Source organism: Clarias gariepinus, chromosome 21 (genome assembly GCF_024256425.1).
Source record: "Clarias gariepinus isolate MV-2021 ecotype Netherlands chromosome 21, CGAR_prim_01v2, whole genome shotgun sequence".
NCBI lineage: Eukaryota > Metazoa > Chordata > Actinopteri > Siluriformes > Clariidae > Clarias > Clarias gariepinus.
In genome coordinates, this window is record NC_071120.1 from 19439939 (window position 1) to 19455802 (window position 15864).

At 36.3% G+C, this 15864-nt stretch overlaps 1 protein-coding gene across 1 annotated transcript in view; it reads left to right on the forward strand.

Moving 5' to 3' along the window:
- Window positions 1–14630, forward strand: part of adamts3 (ADAM metallopeptidase with thrombospondin type 1 motif, 3) — an 89118-nt gene extending 74488 nt beyond the window's left edge. Inside the window, exons 17-22 of the mRNA XM_053480920.1 lie at window positions 731–894; window positions 4015–4171; window positions 4327–4459; window positions 9551–9758; window positions 10755–10872; window positions 12296–14630. Coding sequence (XP_053336895.1) covers window positions 731–894; window positions 4015–4171; window positions 4327–4459; window positions 9551–9758; window positions 10755–10872; window positions 12296–12756 — 1241 coding nt within the window. The 3' untranslated portion in view covers window positions 12757–14630. The remainder of the gene's footprint in view (window positions 1–730; window positions 895–4014; window positions 4172–4326; window positions 4460–9550; window positions 9759–10754; window positions 10873–12295) is intronic.
- The last annotated feature ends 1234 nt before the right edge of the window (window positions 14631–15864 follow it).

A 15864-nucleotide genomic window follows, 5' to 3' on the forward strand; every position in this document is an offset into this window, starting at 1 on the left:
GTACTGGGTCATCTTGTATTTATTTTTTTTATCTCAAACACAAGTGTCTTCAGTCTATAGTAAAAAAAAAAAGAGAGAGAGAGAGAGAAAAAATTAACCTTGCTGTTCCAGTACTTTCAGAGAGGCTTCTGTAATCCCTATATCTTTTTTACAATATAATTATTTTCATGTAATAGATTATTAACATGTTTTCAAGTGGCTTAACATAAACGTGCCAGTTCATTACACGAGTATCATATTTTTGTCAGTGCTCAGTTCTCAATCATGCATATATTTTTCCTAATGAAAAAAAGTTGAAAAACCATCTAATATGAAGCATGAATGATGCTTCTCTGCCTGTAGTCCCCACTGATATTCACTCTTTTCTTTGGTTCTCCTGTTGTGATTGCACCATTACCTCTCAGTGTTATGAATGTGTCTTTTCATCTTTTCTCCATCTCTGCAACACACTCCAGTAGTGCTAGTAATAAATTACTACTAATGCTTACTCGAGTTTCTTTTACACAGCCTTACAAAACTCTACGTTTTCAAGGCTCTTACTATACATTTTGTGTATTGTATTAATATTATTCTATTCACAAGTTGTAGATTGTTTACAAGTATTTACATGATATTACTCAACATCTGTAGATCTGAGCTAGATGTTTCATCACTTGCAATCTTTTAATCAACAAAGATAATTTCCTGCAAATGTAACATGTGAGGTTTTGTACATGATCATCGGTTGTAGCGGTCAAGAACCAGGCCACTGGACACTACATCTTAAACGGCAAAGGAGATGAAGTAAGGTCACGCAGCTTCATTGACCTTGGGGTGGAGTGGGATTATGTCATCGAAGATGATGCTGAGACTCTACACACAGACGGACCATTGCATGATGCAGTCATTGTTCTGGTAATTAGATTTTTGAAACATTTTATTAAATAACTTGCAAAATTTTTTATTTTTTTTTTATTTTCATCGAGTAGAAGAAGCATTGTGTCGGCTGGTGCGTCCATCTGAGAGTCTCGTTAGCGCTATAGAGACCTCAAGACTGTGTGCAAAAATCGTCATATTCTGATGAATTTATTAGGAATATTCTATCACCATATACGGTTTATTAATATGCATGCCCACTGCGACCCTGAAAAGGATAAATCAGCTTTTGAAGATTAATGAAAGAATTCATATTCAACATAGTATAGATATTATAATATATTTTATATTATAATATTCAGTATAGCTTGCTTGGAACCTGCCAGCTCATCTTGAGGGAATATATTCGGAACACATTTTAGAGGTTTGATTTAAAGAAAGGCATCAACACTAATTAGAACCAAATGGCGCATGGACTCTTCATTCTCTTATCTGTCTTCTCCAAAGAATGTTTGAAGTGAGTATACTGTCTAAGCAATGTTGCTAGGCAACAGGTGTCATTGCATCTGCTTTTCTTGGTCTGGTAACAGTTCAGTTGTATAGATTTTTGATGCAAGTTGTTCATTGACATTTTTGGACAAACAAACATAGGTTCTTTATTTGATTTTTATTTGTTATTCTGGGTGCTTTTGTGAGGAGTATACACAGTATCATAAAAGTGAATTACACTTGTGAAAGAGATAATCTGCAGTGTACATTTCATGTTTAAAAATCCATTTATTTGTAGTAAAATATTCCAGCAAGAGTCATGGGTGATATTCAGCTTTTACCGTACAGGGTGTTTCTGCTCACATTTAAGTATTTAAATGTTGTTCTGGGGAATACATTCCTCAGCATCTGCTTTCACAGCTTAGAATGCTGCAGCTTTAAACACGTCAGCTTTAAACCTTAATTGTTAGCGATTTCTGTTTCTTTCCTAAGATCAGGAGTACACATAATGGGGCCTCCCAGTGGCGCAGTGGTAAAATGCTCGCCCCATCATCAGTTCGATTCTCGGGTGATGCTGTAACCTCTCCCGGAGCTCTAGAGAGCTGATTGGCCGAGCTCTCTCAGTGAGGAGGGATGAGAGGTACTCCCACGTTATTCATGACTCTACAGCCAATTAGGGGCGTCTGTGAGCTCACGCAAGCGGAAGGAGCGGATAGCGTACTGTAACACATATCAGTTTATCCGCTTAACGGTGTGTAAGCAAGCAGTTCGAAAAGATGCATATGGAGGAGACGTGTGACAAACCACGTGATAGTCTTCGGCCCTCACGACAGAGTGGTAGTGGTAGCCTTAATATGGAGCCCCCTAGTGACAGGGAGGAATTGGACATGACTAAATTATGGAGAAAATCAGGGGGAAAAATTCCCCCCTTTTATACAGTATGTTAATACATATACATGTACTTGTGAAAAGCTTAACTATTAATAAATGTCTATTTGGTTGGATTTTTCAGTAGTGAAATTATCTCCATATATATCACTTAACTATTGAACCTTTACATACTGTAGTGACGGGGATGAATTGGATACGACTAAATTAGGGAGAAAATCTGGAGGGAAAAAAGGAGTGCAAATAATGGAACAGAGAAGGATAAGCAAACATGAGTTGCTTCCTAAGGGGAAAAAAAGGCACTCAAAAAGAAAAAAGGGTTGCTCAACACTTGACATTGGGTACATATTTAATGGAGCTCATAGCTGAGGTGATGCATGCAATGTGACAAATAGGCTCATCTGACAAAACAGTTGAAGACCTGGAGAGCAACAGCTTATTTCTCCACGGGAGATAAATGCAGGGTGAGAGATGAAGAATAAAGACAGGTGGTCAGAGAGAAAACAAGTCCAGACAAGTTGGAAGTTAAGAAATGGTCAGTGAAAATGTCTTTGGTGACAGCAATGCTGGCCAGGGGTGAAACAGAGGTCTTATGAGTTCTTATGAGACACATGCATACATAAATGTGGTGAATGCTACTTAAATCACTAAACAGTACTGCAAGGTGAATTGGATATCATTGATTATAAATAATGAACCAGTAAACTCGTGATAAGATCATAGGCACCCAAGGCTTGTTTAGGCTAATTTTGGGACCAAAAGCCAACTCGAAAAAGTCCAATCCCACAGAAATGCCAATGTAGCACAAATTGCTGAAAAAAAGTAAATGATGGCCACAATGGAAAGGTACCAAAACACCCAGTATATCACAGCCTGTTGCATATGGGGCTTATCAGGCAGAAATTTTAAAGTTGATCCAGTCCCCAAATTCCCCAAATCTCAATCCAAACAACCATCCATGGAATAGGTCAGACAGAAGCGGCCCAAACTGGCAACCCACAAAACCCAAAAGATCTGCCACTAACGCTTTAGTGCCACACACCACAAAACATTTCCAGAGGTCTTGTGAAGTCATGCACCTAGAGCCAGAGCTGCCCAAGCCACTCAAGGGGAACTACACAATACTGGGCATAATGTCTTGAATTTTAATGTTAAGGCAGATCAGTGTACATGTCCAATGTATCAGTATTTTCAAAGAGAATTATATGCACATATCATATGTCATATGTCGTCATTATTAGTGACAGCGTTTTATGAGCAGCACATACAGTACACACAACATCTGGTTGAACCGTCCTTTCCATTTATTCCATTCAAATTCACAAAATTCCAAGTCATTATGTGTCCGACATGGGCACATCTCTATATATTTATTTATTCATTTATTTATTATGAAAATGATTCCTCCATTGTGTTCCTCTATTTGGAGTGTGACAGAGGTAATTATTTCTCCTTTCATTAATTAACTGCAAACCTCTGAGGGCTATCACTACAGCCATCTTTATCCCATGATGTTATGACTATAAATATTTTTACTATACTTGTATAGCCTTTATATCAGAATATTAATTTGTAGCATGTCATGGAGAAAACAGCATGATTATAGTTATTGTGAATTAAATTACATTAATTTGCCTAATGGTATTTGCATATTCATAAAACAATATGCAAAGTGCATGTTCTATTGCTTATTATCTCTCTCTCTTTCTCTCTCTCTCTCTCTCTCTCTGTGTGTGTGTGTGTGTGTGTGTGTGTGTGTGGCCTTTTTCTTTATTTTGCTAGATCATGCCAAAAGACAATGAGACAAGATCATCACTCACATATAAATACATCATCCATGAGGACTCTGTCCCAATAAACAACAATAATGTCATTCAGGAGGACACATATGAGTGGGCTTTGAAAAGTTGGTCCCAATGCTCACGACCTTGTGCTGGAGGTAATACCTTTCCCAAACATTTGTTCTTTCTGGTAGCTACTGTACGTGTTTTCTACAATTTTATCTTTTTTTACACTTAACAACCCAAGTCCATTCCCTCATTTTGATTTAGCAGGCTCAGTGACTTATCATATGTAATGTTTTCTTGACATAAGGTTTCCAGTACACAAAATATGGATGCCGTAAAAAGGGGGACAATAAAATGGTACACAGGAGCTACTGCGACATTAGTAAGAAGCCCAAACCCATCCGCAGGATGTGTAACCTCCAAGACTGCACACAACCACAGTGAGTAGATCTCATTCGCGGGCAAATTTAAACAGAGTTTCTTGTTTTGAGACACTTGTCGTTATTATTGTTATACTAAGTATAACTAAGTTATACCAAAATATTTATATTTAATATATTTAATATATCCAAGTATTGTCATACTGTTACTCTGTGCCAAATAAACAAATCACAACTATGAAACAACACTTTTTTATTTAATAGATGAACACTCTGCATTTGTAAGACATCCCTCAAACAATTTCAATTATATTATTTTAATTAGCTACATATTTTTCAGGGCGAGTAAGGCAAAAACCTCGTGGTAGTAACGTGGTTTACGAGTGTTCCGCAAGGAGAGCAAAGATTTTTAATTAATTTGGACTTGGAAAACGAAGAAGTCTTGGTATACGAGTACCGAGTATCATGTATCACGCACGTGCTTCTTGTTTTGACGCCGAGCGTCACATGATCACAACTGAGCCAACGTTTTTTCTCTTTCTTGGGCTGCGAAATTGTGGGTAATCGTCTCTCCTGCTGGGTCTTACTGGTATGATCAACATCCGTGGATGTGTGTACTGTTTACTATAACACTGTGACCACACGTGTGTGCGCGGTAAACATATTTTATTACTTGTCTGTATGCGTGTATGTACAGCGCACGTGTAAAGCAAGAGCAAGTCTCATTAGAGACGTTAAAGATTCATTTTCTCTTTCTGTATCAGCCTGCTTTTTGTATCTGTGTGTGTGCGTCATTGGACACCGTGCCATACACACACACACACAGAGAAACATTGCTCTGTTGCGATTCTTTTCGAAGGTAAAGTGCAGGTTAATTTGTTTTATTTCTACTTTATGTTTTGTGTTAATTTTTTTTATGTATTCATTTTTTGGCGCTGTGGAACGAATAATTTGAGTTTTCATTATTTATTATGGGAAAATTTGAGTGTTTTGAAATACAAGCCCGCTTCTGGAACGAATTATGCTTGTGATCCAAGGTTCCACTGTAGTTATGGGATAAATAATTATCAGTTAATGGTGGCTTGAATTCTTTAAGACAGGCACTTAACTAATGAACAATGACATTCTCCATCAAAGTTAATGTAAGATGCCATTGACGAATTTTTTTAATTTCCACTATACATCACTCGGATTAAGATCCAGACTGTCTGCTAGCCATGTCTTTAAGTTGAAGTACACTCTTTGCTCTGCAGCAAGATGCAATATCATTCTGAGAAATGACTTCATTATTATCAAACCTATTTTCTGTTGATGGAATGAGAAACCCCATGCAACCTCCATATCATAAATGAGTTGAGAAATTTGATAGTTTTCTTCAGGCAGTCATCTTTATATGTTAGAGTGGCACCAGATGTTATCTCCTTGGCCAGCGCAGATTTGGCATTTATTACTGAATATCACATTCATCCAATCTTCCATACTTTATAACTGCTACTATTTAGCCTTCTATAGTCTTTTTTTTTTTTTAAGGTGTTAGCGCTGGTTTTCATTTGGCCTTGTTGTATGGAAATCCCATTTCATTCTACTGATTTCCTCCAGTTCACTTACAAAAAGTCCTGTTTCCATCCATTATTTCTTTATTAGTTTTGTTGCGCTATTTCTTTTTTCAAGGCTTATTGTGTCAAGGCATACTGTTTCGAGGCATACTGTTCAGTGTGCATATTGTGTTTTCTATCCTGATGCTTTGGCATACACCTTGGTCTATTTGTTTGTTTTCCTTTCATAACCTTTCCATTTCCCTTACACTGGTCTAACAAAATGTTAAACAGCTGATGGAAAACAGCCAGCATACTCCATTGGATTTTCTTCTTAAATGAGTTTTATAATCCTTTTCACTGTTTCTTTTGACATTTCTCCGGTTGAGGCCATGATTCCTTTCAATTGGCCGAGCCAAAAGCTCATTAAGGTTTGTTCACACCAAAGGAATTTATTTACATACCGACTTTGCATTTCTAGACTTATTTTAGAAACGCAGATTACAAAGGGATTTGATCTTTTTTTTTACTTTACTTAATGTGGAAAAAAATATGCAATTCATTGAAATCAAATAAATGAATTTCTTTGAGGCTTGTTTCACAAAGCCAGAATATTCAGCGATTAAATATTTTTATGTGTTATAGATGTGTTTTGTTTTTAGGCTGCTGTTAAAAGCCTTGAAGGAATCTTAGAAGGTTGAAGGTTCTCTATTTAGGTAAATCCTGAAAGGTTCCAAGTACAGCCATACAAAGATTAGTTTTTTTCTGTCAGACTTTATTTCAATCTAGAATTCTTATAGGGCCATGATATATACAAAGATACTGAGTATATAAATGATGATGACAATAAATGCATGAAGGTGGCTTGGTGTTTAACAGATTATAATAAAATTCCTTATAGTCTTGTGCCTTTGATGTTCAATAATTAGTATCACAGACAGAAAAATCTATATACAAGCATATTTTCTTACTTTTAATTTAATCATCAAATTCAGTGTTTGCTTGTGTGGCGATTGATTGAATTTTCAATAATTGAGAATGTATGACCACTGTAGTACCTCCACATTCATGCTCTTGTATCTCATGTATCATTGCACAATACATAGTAAGGTTGGTCAAGTTGTGAATCAGGTCAATATTTATTGATATATTCTCTATAGTTCTGTCACTTTCAGTTCTGTGACATTATTATCCTACCCACTAACTGCTCATCTTGTCACTTCTTCACCCTTGTCCCTGAATCTTCTATTCTTTGCAGTGGGTGGCCTGGTTTTCTATCATGAAGTGTTAGAGTACTCTGATTCACTTCATTTTTTACCCTTCCTGTCACAATTGCTCTTTATATTATGAATCAAAGTGCACTCCGTCCTTGAAAACTGTTACCTTTAGTATTACTGTAGATTTATTTTTAAATACCATATATAATATTAATAATAATAATAATAATAATAATAATTGAAATAATAAAAAACTATACTCATGCCCATCTAGAGTAAGTCTTCTATAATCTACTGTAAATAAGCTTAACTCTTTGTACATGCTGTTCTATTTAATGAAAATCCTGACTTTCACTTTGACTTTATTTATTTAGATACCTGCTTTTCCAGTGTTAGACAGTTTTTTTTATCTATTACAATATGTTTTTCATATATTGGTCATCCACAGGCCCTATAAATAGAAATATAAAATATATTTGTATATTTATATTTACTGTATATATATATATACACACACAAATATATTGTATATTTCTATTTATAGGGCCTGTGGGTGACTAATAAAGGAGTTTATACACTGTCTGGCCAAAAAAACATTGCTTACTCTAAAATTTAATTCACTCTCCTCTAACTTTGATTGCAGCTCATAATGTGGTAGCCAACTCATGTGTGAAAATAATTCCACATGCTCCTAAAACCACTCTTTGTCCCAGAGTAGGATATAACTCCCAAGTGGCCAGAAATTTTCAGATTGATACAATTTTGGTGTTTCTTTTACTTTTACTTTTACTTGTAGGAGTAGGAGCAATTTATCAACATTCTTAAAATAATTCTTAAAGTAAATCACTCATGTCACCACCAAAATGTAGGAGAGCTCCGGAGGTGTCCTAACAATTTAGGGCTTGGGAGAAAACTGCTTTCAGGCAGAGGGGCGTTTGGAAAAAAAAAAAAATTGGTAATTTAGAATGACACGGAGCTCATTAAAAGATAAAATTTTTTGTTTTTACAAAAATGGAATAGGTTTTGTGACAGACACAAACACACAGTCTTGATCATGCGGCAGTCTATTCAAAAACATTTTATATGCTGTCTCCATGGAAACTAACATGATTGCTACTTTTAAGTTTTTTAGTAACAGAGAAGATGCAGCTTTGCAACATTGACGCTTCAGGTTTGTCACAATACAGTCAGCAATAATAAATAAATAAACTCAAACTCAAATAAACTTTGCTCTCTTATGACACCACAGATCATATGCAGATTCATATATATGTCCACCACACAGCGTGAAATCATGCCCATTGCTGGTTTTCCTGCAGGATGATGGATGCATCATCCATGGCACACACGTTAAAATAATTATCCGAGCATCGATGAGGAGGCTTACATGAACGAAAAACATCATCACAGCATTAAAACACAAGTAGTCATGGATGCAACATGATCATTATATATACAGTATGTACATGACTTTTTGAGATTCTGTTAAAAGCTGAAATTTTAGCATCGACCATTTTTCCACACTCCTCAAGGGTAGTTCAGATTATTCAATTCAATTCAATTCAATTTTATTTGTATAGCGCTTTTAGCAATTTTCATTGCCGCAAAGCAGCTTTACATAGTCAAAAGAATTATTTAGGTTTGTATGAAGTGTGAGTTTGTATGGATCAAAATGGTCAGTTTGTCCCTGGTGAGCAAGCCGAGGGCGACAGTGGCAAGGAAAAACTCCCTGAGATGGTAAAAGGAAGAAACCTTGAGAGGAACCAGACTCAACAGGGAACCCATCCTCATTTGGGTAAAACAGAGAGCAGTAAATGATCTTCATTTATACAGTGTGTAGGGTGGCAGGCAGTTTAGCATAACAGTTGATGTTAATATGGAGTCCAGGTAGTTTTTGAAGACTCTAGGTAGACTTGTAGGAAGTTCCAGTCCTAAACTAACGAACTGTCAAGTCCCCAGAGAAACAGTCCTACTGTACTGTACATCAGTCCTGATTAGGATAACGCCATTTAAATTGAATAACGAATACATTCTGTCTAAGTATGTAAAGCTTTCACACAACTGGCACTGACTTTACCATTTCAATTTTTCACAATTTAAACTACAAAACAACTGTCAAAACCCCATCACCCACTGGTGAGCACCACTTTTGAAATGGTGACCTTTTTTGGCCAGGCAGTGTACTGTAAATATGTACAGGATATCATCACCGTAGTCATTATTAAGAGATGCCCGGTCATCGAATCCTTATTGGACTATTGGTGCACCTTGCTGGTGAACTTGTTACTTATATTTAAAAGAAATCATAAATCAATATCATAAGTAAATTGGTAGAAAATGCATTTAAGCAAAAGCTAATATGTAATTACAAACACCTTTGTTGTTCTTGTTTTTTAAAGGTGGATAGCCGAGGAGTGGGAGTACTGCACTAAAACATGCGGAAACCTTGGTTACCAGATCCGCACCGTGCGCTGCGTCCAGTCTCTGCATGAGGGCACAAATCGCTCCATCCACAGCAAGTATTGCAGCGGAGAGAAACCTGAGACCAGGCGTCCCTGCAACAGAGTGCCCTGCCCTGCCCACTGGAGGATTGGAGCCTGGTCGGAGGTCTGCCTTTTTACCTCTATTAAACTAAGTCTTTGTGATGTTAGATCCTCACAGGCTTCTTACTTCATACTTCTTTATTAATGTTAGTGATTTCAGCTTTTCAGCTGCTTGGGTAAATAGACTTCAGTTATGTTAGGCTGAAATCCAAGACACAGCTACTGGGTTTCATTTGCTGATTAGTTAGTTAATTAGTTGGGTTAAGTAATTTGTATAGTGATTAAAAAGTTTGTGGAAATCTACATAAAGTGTTTGAGTGAAGATTTTAAGTTACAGTATAAGCCAGCCAGACTAAATATTCAGTATTTGGAAAGACTCTTTATATATACAGTAGTAGACTGCTGATAGCAAATATGCTTTCTTGTAACCCATACACTACAGTATAAATAGATTTGTGTCAAATTTTCTGTGTATTTTTTCTACAGTATATATTGTTGTTTGTTTAACCTGATCAAATGTTATTCACACGTCATTTGTGCCCATGTTGAATATGAATATGAAGTATGTGTACAGTATGTATTTCATGCAGATGTGCATTTTATGCAGCTGTAATATTTAAGCATGTAACTCATAGGGAAGAAGAATGCTTTCTTGTCTTTATAAATAGTTTTCAGAGTAAATAATGCCAGAAGAAAACTTTTTATTTCATCCTATTTAATGGTCATTTTCTCAATTTGATTATGACCACACACTAAAAGAATTTATGCGTCTGCCCGTAGTCATCCTGTTTCACAATGTCCCGGCCATGCATTTCATTTTGAGAACATTAGGAAATCTGTTCTTCTCTGACATTTAGTTCTGGACTGAGGAAAGAATTACTTGCCAGAGTTTACCCCTTGTAAACTTCTAGGATGAGACAGAGTATTTTGCATTTCAGCATGTTCCGCATTCAGCTTTAATTACTTTTCCCAGCACCTATTAATGTTAGTGATTTCAGCTTTTCAGCTAATCATTTTACCAAATCAAGTTTCTGATCGCTAATGTAATTCTCTCGGCCAGTGCTCGGTGTCCTGTGGCGAGGGAGTGGCACGCCGCCAGGTCACATGCCGCATTGGTGATCAGTGCACTGGTGAGAAACCGGAGTCACAGAGGTTGTGCCGCCCTGGACCCTGTAATGGTAATACAAAATATTTCACATCAGTAACACTAAAAGAGATAGAAGTACAGGGTGGATGTATGATTGCATGATAACAGGATAAAAGAAGGATACAGTATAAGTAAAATACATAAGTAAAATTAAGAACAATTAGAACATTTCTAAAGATTGCTGTTTAATTCAGTATTTTCTGACCATGTTAAAGGGGTTACAGTAGATAATTAGAACATTTCTATCAGTTGCTTATTCATAGAATAGAAACTTGATTTAGTCCTTAACTCACAGCTGAAAAGGGATGCATATCCCAAAACTCAGCCTCAAGCTTTTCCCATCAGTAAAGGGTTAAATAATACAAAACTTTAATGGTGTAGTATAAATAAAAAATATAATGACTTGCTATCAAATTTTCATTTGCACCACAGGCAGTGCAAACTCGCCAGACTGGTTCAGTAGCTGTGCTGTCCCTCAAGGGGAAACGTTTTCAAGGTTAAGGAGGATTGCTTTAGAATAGCCGTTTTTTGCGTCTTTTTACTCTAAAGTGCCAGGTGTAAAGTGGGAGGATGGATACTTTCTCATGCACAGAGACCATTTAATGTGTCTGCACACTAGGGAGCTTTTATTACAATTATTGTGCTGTCACATCAGGGTATAAATAGTTCTGTTCTCAAGCTTATACCATTTTTTAAGTTTCTCTTCTCTCAATAGCATGACAAAAGAATTACCAAAAGAAAGTTATTGCAGTGTGCAAAGGCTTACAAGAGACCAGGCCTGGCAGCATAGAAGAGGGTAGATAGAGAGAAGACTCACACTACTATAGGTTATTTTGTTCATATTGGCTTTTCTGCTGTTGCAGGTCATTTTAGGCAGAATGTCCAGTATATTTCAACTAGCGCATTTATAAGAAGGCCATAATCAGTGATGTGTGAAAGTTGTGTTTTGTAACACTACTTTCTAAGACATGCCCGTAAAAATAGATTAATACTGTCAGGGCACAAAATGGGGGACAGCATTGCAGGTAGACAGACCTTTATTACACTAAATAATAGAAACAAACATGTGAAGCAAAACCTGGAAATATACATAGCAAGTACCACTGTAAAAAAAAAAAAGTTGAGAAAAAAGAATATTAATGCACTAGATGCAATTGATATGCAATAGATGATGCTAAAGATATGTTTTAGTTTTATTTACGATACAGTTTTAAGTCAAAAAGCTAGTTTAATGATCAGATAACTCTGATTTTACACTTTTGTTCATACAATATCAGTTAACTTTTTTTGTTTAATAGTTTTTTTGTTTTTTCAACTTAAATGTTCAACAAATCTTTCTCTGGATGTAAATCATGATGAATACATGCGTTTGTAAACAAGATGATGTTTTTAAATTTCAAATTAAAAATGTGTATATAGTAATTAACAGCTTAAATAACGTGTTTCTGTCACAGATGAGCCTTGTAGAGGAGACAAGTCCATATTCTGCCAGATGGAGGTCCTTGCTCGGTACTGCTCCATCCCGGGCTATAGTAAACTGTGTTGTGAATCATGCAGTAAACGGAGCAGCACTCTCTCTTCCCTCTTGACTGAAGCTGCCGAGGTCGAGGAGGAGATACGATTTGGCTCAGCCTCACAGTTACTCGAAACCCTCTCAGCCTCCATCAATCAAACCCTTAACCACCCTCTTCAACCACCGAACCAACCTGGGGGCTCAGCCAAGCAGACCTCCACCGGCGAAGCTCTCAAACCGAACACCGAAAGCAAAACTGCAAAACGTCTGATGCAGGCCTTTAAACCCAACTCTAGAAATCTGCCTGCCATGACAGTCTACAAGCAACACAATGACAACCTTGCTAGCGCTTCCTCACAGCACACAGATAGGCTTCTAGACATTTCCAAGGTGGAGAGATGAAGGCAAACACTAAACTTTTTTTCTTTTTTTTTTTACATTCCGGGACTTTTTGTAGATAACAAAAAAGCTTTATTCTTTATCTTCATTCAAATCATTTCTGTGAGAGGTTTAGGGAAGTAAAGTGCTGGTTCACTTTTTGGTTTCAACGTCATACCCACAAGTGGTTATTCACACTAGAGATTTACACTTTTTTTGGTTTGTTTTTGGGGTATAAGGCACCAAAGATGTTTTTAAATTAGTCAGATATCTCTTTTCAGCAACCTTCCAAGGTTTTGCACATTTAGCTCATGCCGTAGAGATGCAAGTGATCAGAAAGGCTTATAGTTTTGTTTCAATTCAGAATCAAGCACAAAGGGTTTGTTTAATAAATAAATATTTATGAATGTTCCTGTAAATACTGTTTATGTAATAGTTCAGTATTATTTTTTTACTAAAACATGGTGCAAAATTTTTATGTAAAATTTAAGCATATGGGTATAATGACAGCAACTGAAGATCTGTCACTATTTTCAGCTATTCCCTGTCAAAACACCTCATCCAGCATAAAGCCATCATTACTCACCGAACCTGTCAAGGAACTTCTGTAATCGCATTTCCTTTGTGTGCAAGCACATCAGTGATTAATGTCGAAGCTTTCTGGTGTTTCCTTCTTTTTTTATCTTGTACTGTATTCTATTCCGAAGCTAAACATGTATTTCACCAGCACGAGAGCTAAACGTAGAGACATATTTTAACGTCGAAACCCAGCAGAACAGAGGAGTCCTATCATGTGCCAGCGCAGTACATAGGGTGGGAAAGGCTATATTTTAAGGACAGCAACGGTAGAATTAATATAGATAGTTTTATAAAAAGCACATTATGTGAGGTGGTGTGCTTTCGCCTGCAAGATTTTAAGGGAAAGATGTGTTTGTTTGTTTTTTAAACAAGGGCAATATCTCAACCACAATGCATCTGACTGCAATAGCAAAGAACTCCAGTGTACGTATCATTGGAGTGCAAACGTATAAAATCCATTCACACATGCTTGCCTGTGTGCTACTGTATAGCTATTGTATATAGAATTAAGAACTCTAGAGTATTTATTGACTTCCTTGTCTGTTTTTTATGTTCAGCATCTCTTATTTCAGCTGAAAGAGCTAAAAAATTGTCAATCCTTGCATATTGAATCAAGTTTTGCAGATTTTCCCCCCCAAATAGCCTTTAAATGTTGACACCATAACAAAAAAAGAACACAAGGAAAACTAGTTTGAAATTAGTTGTGAGAAAGCTCTAGTCCAGCTAATTTAGAATAGCATTTAGTGTAAAAGCCACCACAACTTTCAGTTGCTTCTAAGTAGTTAATAAAATCACAAGACGAATCTGTTCTTACAGTCAATTAGTAGAGTTGAGTAAAAAGAAAAAAAAGACAAACATGGAAAATGTTGGTGTTGTAGATATAAGTTTTATAGAAAAAAACTATTGTAACGATCTTGAAACATATTTTGAAGTATTTTTGAATTGCTGCCTTTGACAACTTTGCTGCTACTGCTATGCAAAGCTTTTTTTTTCTTCTCTGAAGCCCAAGTAGTTTAGTATTTGTAGTTTTTGACAATCCCTGAGCCTCAGACAGGTCCGCTGTATATGTAAAAGATCTTTCTCTCCTCTCTCTCTCTCTCTCTCTCTCTATATATATATATATATATATATATATATATATATATATACTGTATATCCCCAGTCTTGCATTTGCATTTATGTACGTATTAATTAATGTGCTGAATAGCATGTCAGTTTCTTACATCTTGCCATCATCTGTTCAATTGTACTTTTGTTTTATTTTGAATGAAGTGTATACTACTGATGCTGTTTGTTGCAATGGGGAGCACATAGCAATAAAGAACATAGTAAACATTCAGGTTGTTGTCATCTGTTACTAATTTTTCAGTTAAAGTAGATAGCATGGTTTATTTTATAGCACAAACCCTTCGAGGCTGATGGATGGGAAGAAGGTGAGAGTGGGGTGCGGTCAAGTCTTAACTTATGCAGTGAGTAGCTTCTTATTTGGCTTTGGATAAAGAGCCGTCTAACGCATCAGTAAAATCTGATGGGAGTAATGCTGGATTTTTATGGAAGAAATGTGGTTGAAAAAAGTCATGAATATTTGGAGATCACTTAGACACTTGGTGAAGTTGCATTGTAAAATAAAAAAAACTGATAATGGAAGTCACAGCTACATTTAATAGTGACAGTAAGATAAGACCTCACAGGATTGGAACTAAAAAGCTGTGTGGCCATAACAAAACATGTTAGAGTAGGTTAATCAAATAAAAGGCTTCAATTTCTTATAATAAAGATTGGACTTTGGAGCAATAGGAAAAGGTCATGTGGTCTGATGAGTTCAGATTGACCCTATACCAGAGCAATGGGTGTGTCAGGGTTATAAAGGAAGCACATGAAGCAGATACCCATCATGCATAGTGGCCATTGTTATGTATGATCTAGGGTTGATTCAGTTGTTCAGGTCTAGACTCAGCAATGTTATGTGGCAATGAAATGAAGTCAGCTGACGACCTGAATGTACTGAATGACCAAGTTATCACATCTATGGATTATTAGCTTTAGTGATGGAACAGGCATATTCCTGCAGAACTCCAATTATGAATGACATTTTTTTTTTTTTTATTTAAGACAGATTTATTTCACACATGTATTAGCATCACTAGGAGTCCTTCACATTATCCCCATTTAAAGTCTTCTAGTGCTGGAGAAGACTTCATGGAGTCATGTGACTCTCCCATCATCAGTGTAAGATCTCTGACCACCATTTCATGCAAATCCGGACGGAATTAATGGTGATGTTGAATAGGGTTATCAAACCAATGAAACAGTGAATGAGTGCTGTAATCAAGGCTAAAGGCGGTCCAATGAAATATTAGTGTCTGACTTTTTATCGGCTTGTCTTCTTTGAATAAGGCAATTTGTTCTGAGTTCCAATATATTTTTTTTTCGATGGTTCTTTGATGGCGACATTTTTAGAAATTAACTTTTGTAGTGATTACATTCCCGCATCCTACAGTTCAATTCTCCTCAAAAAATCAATTATCTGTCTAACCTCCTGTGCCTGTTAAT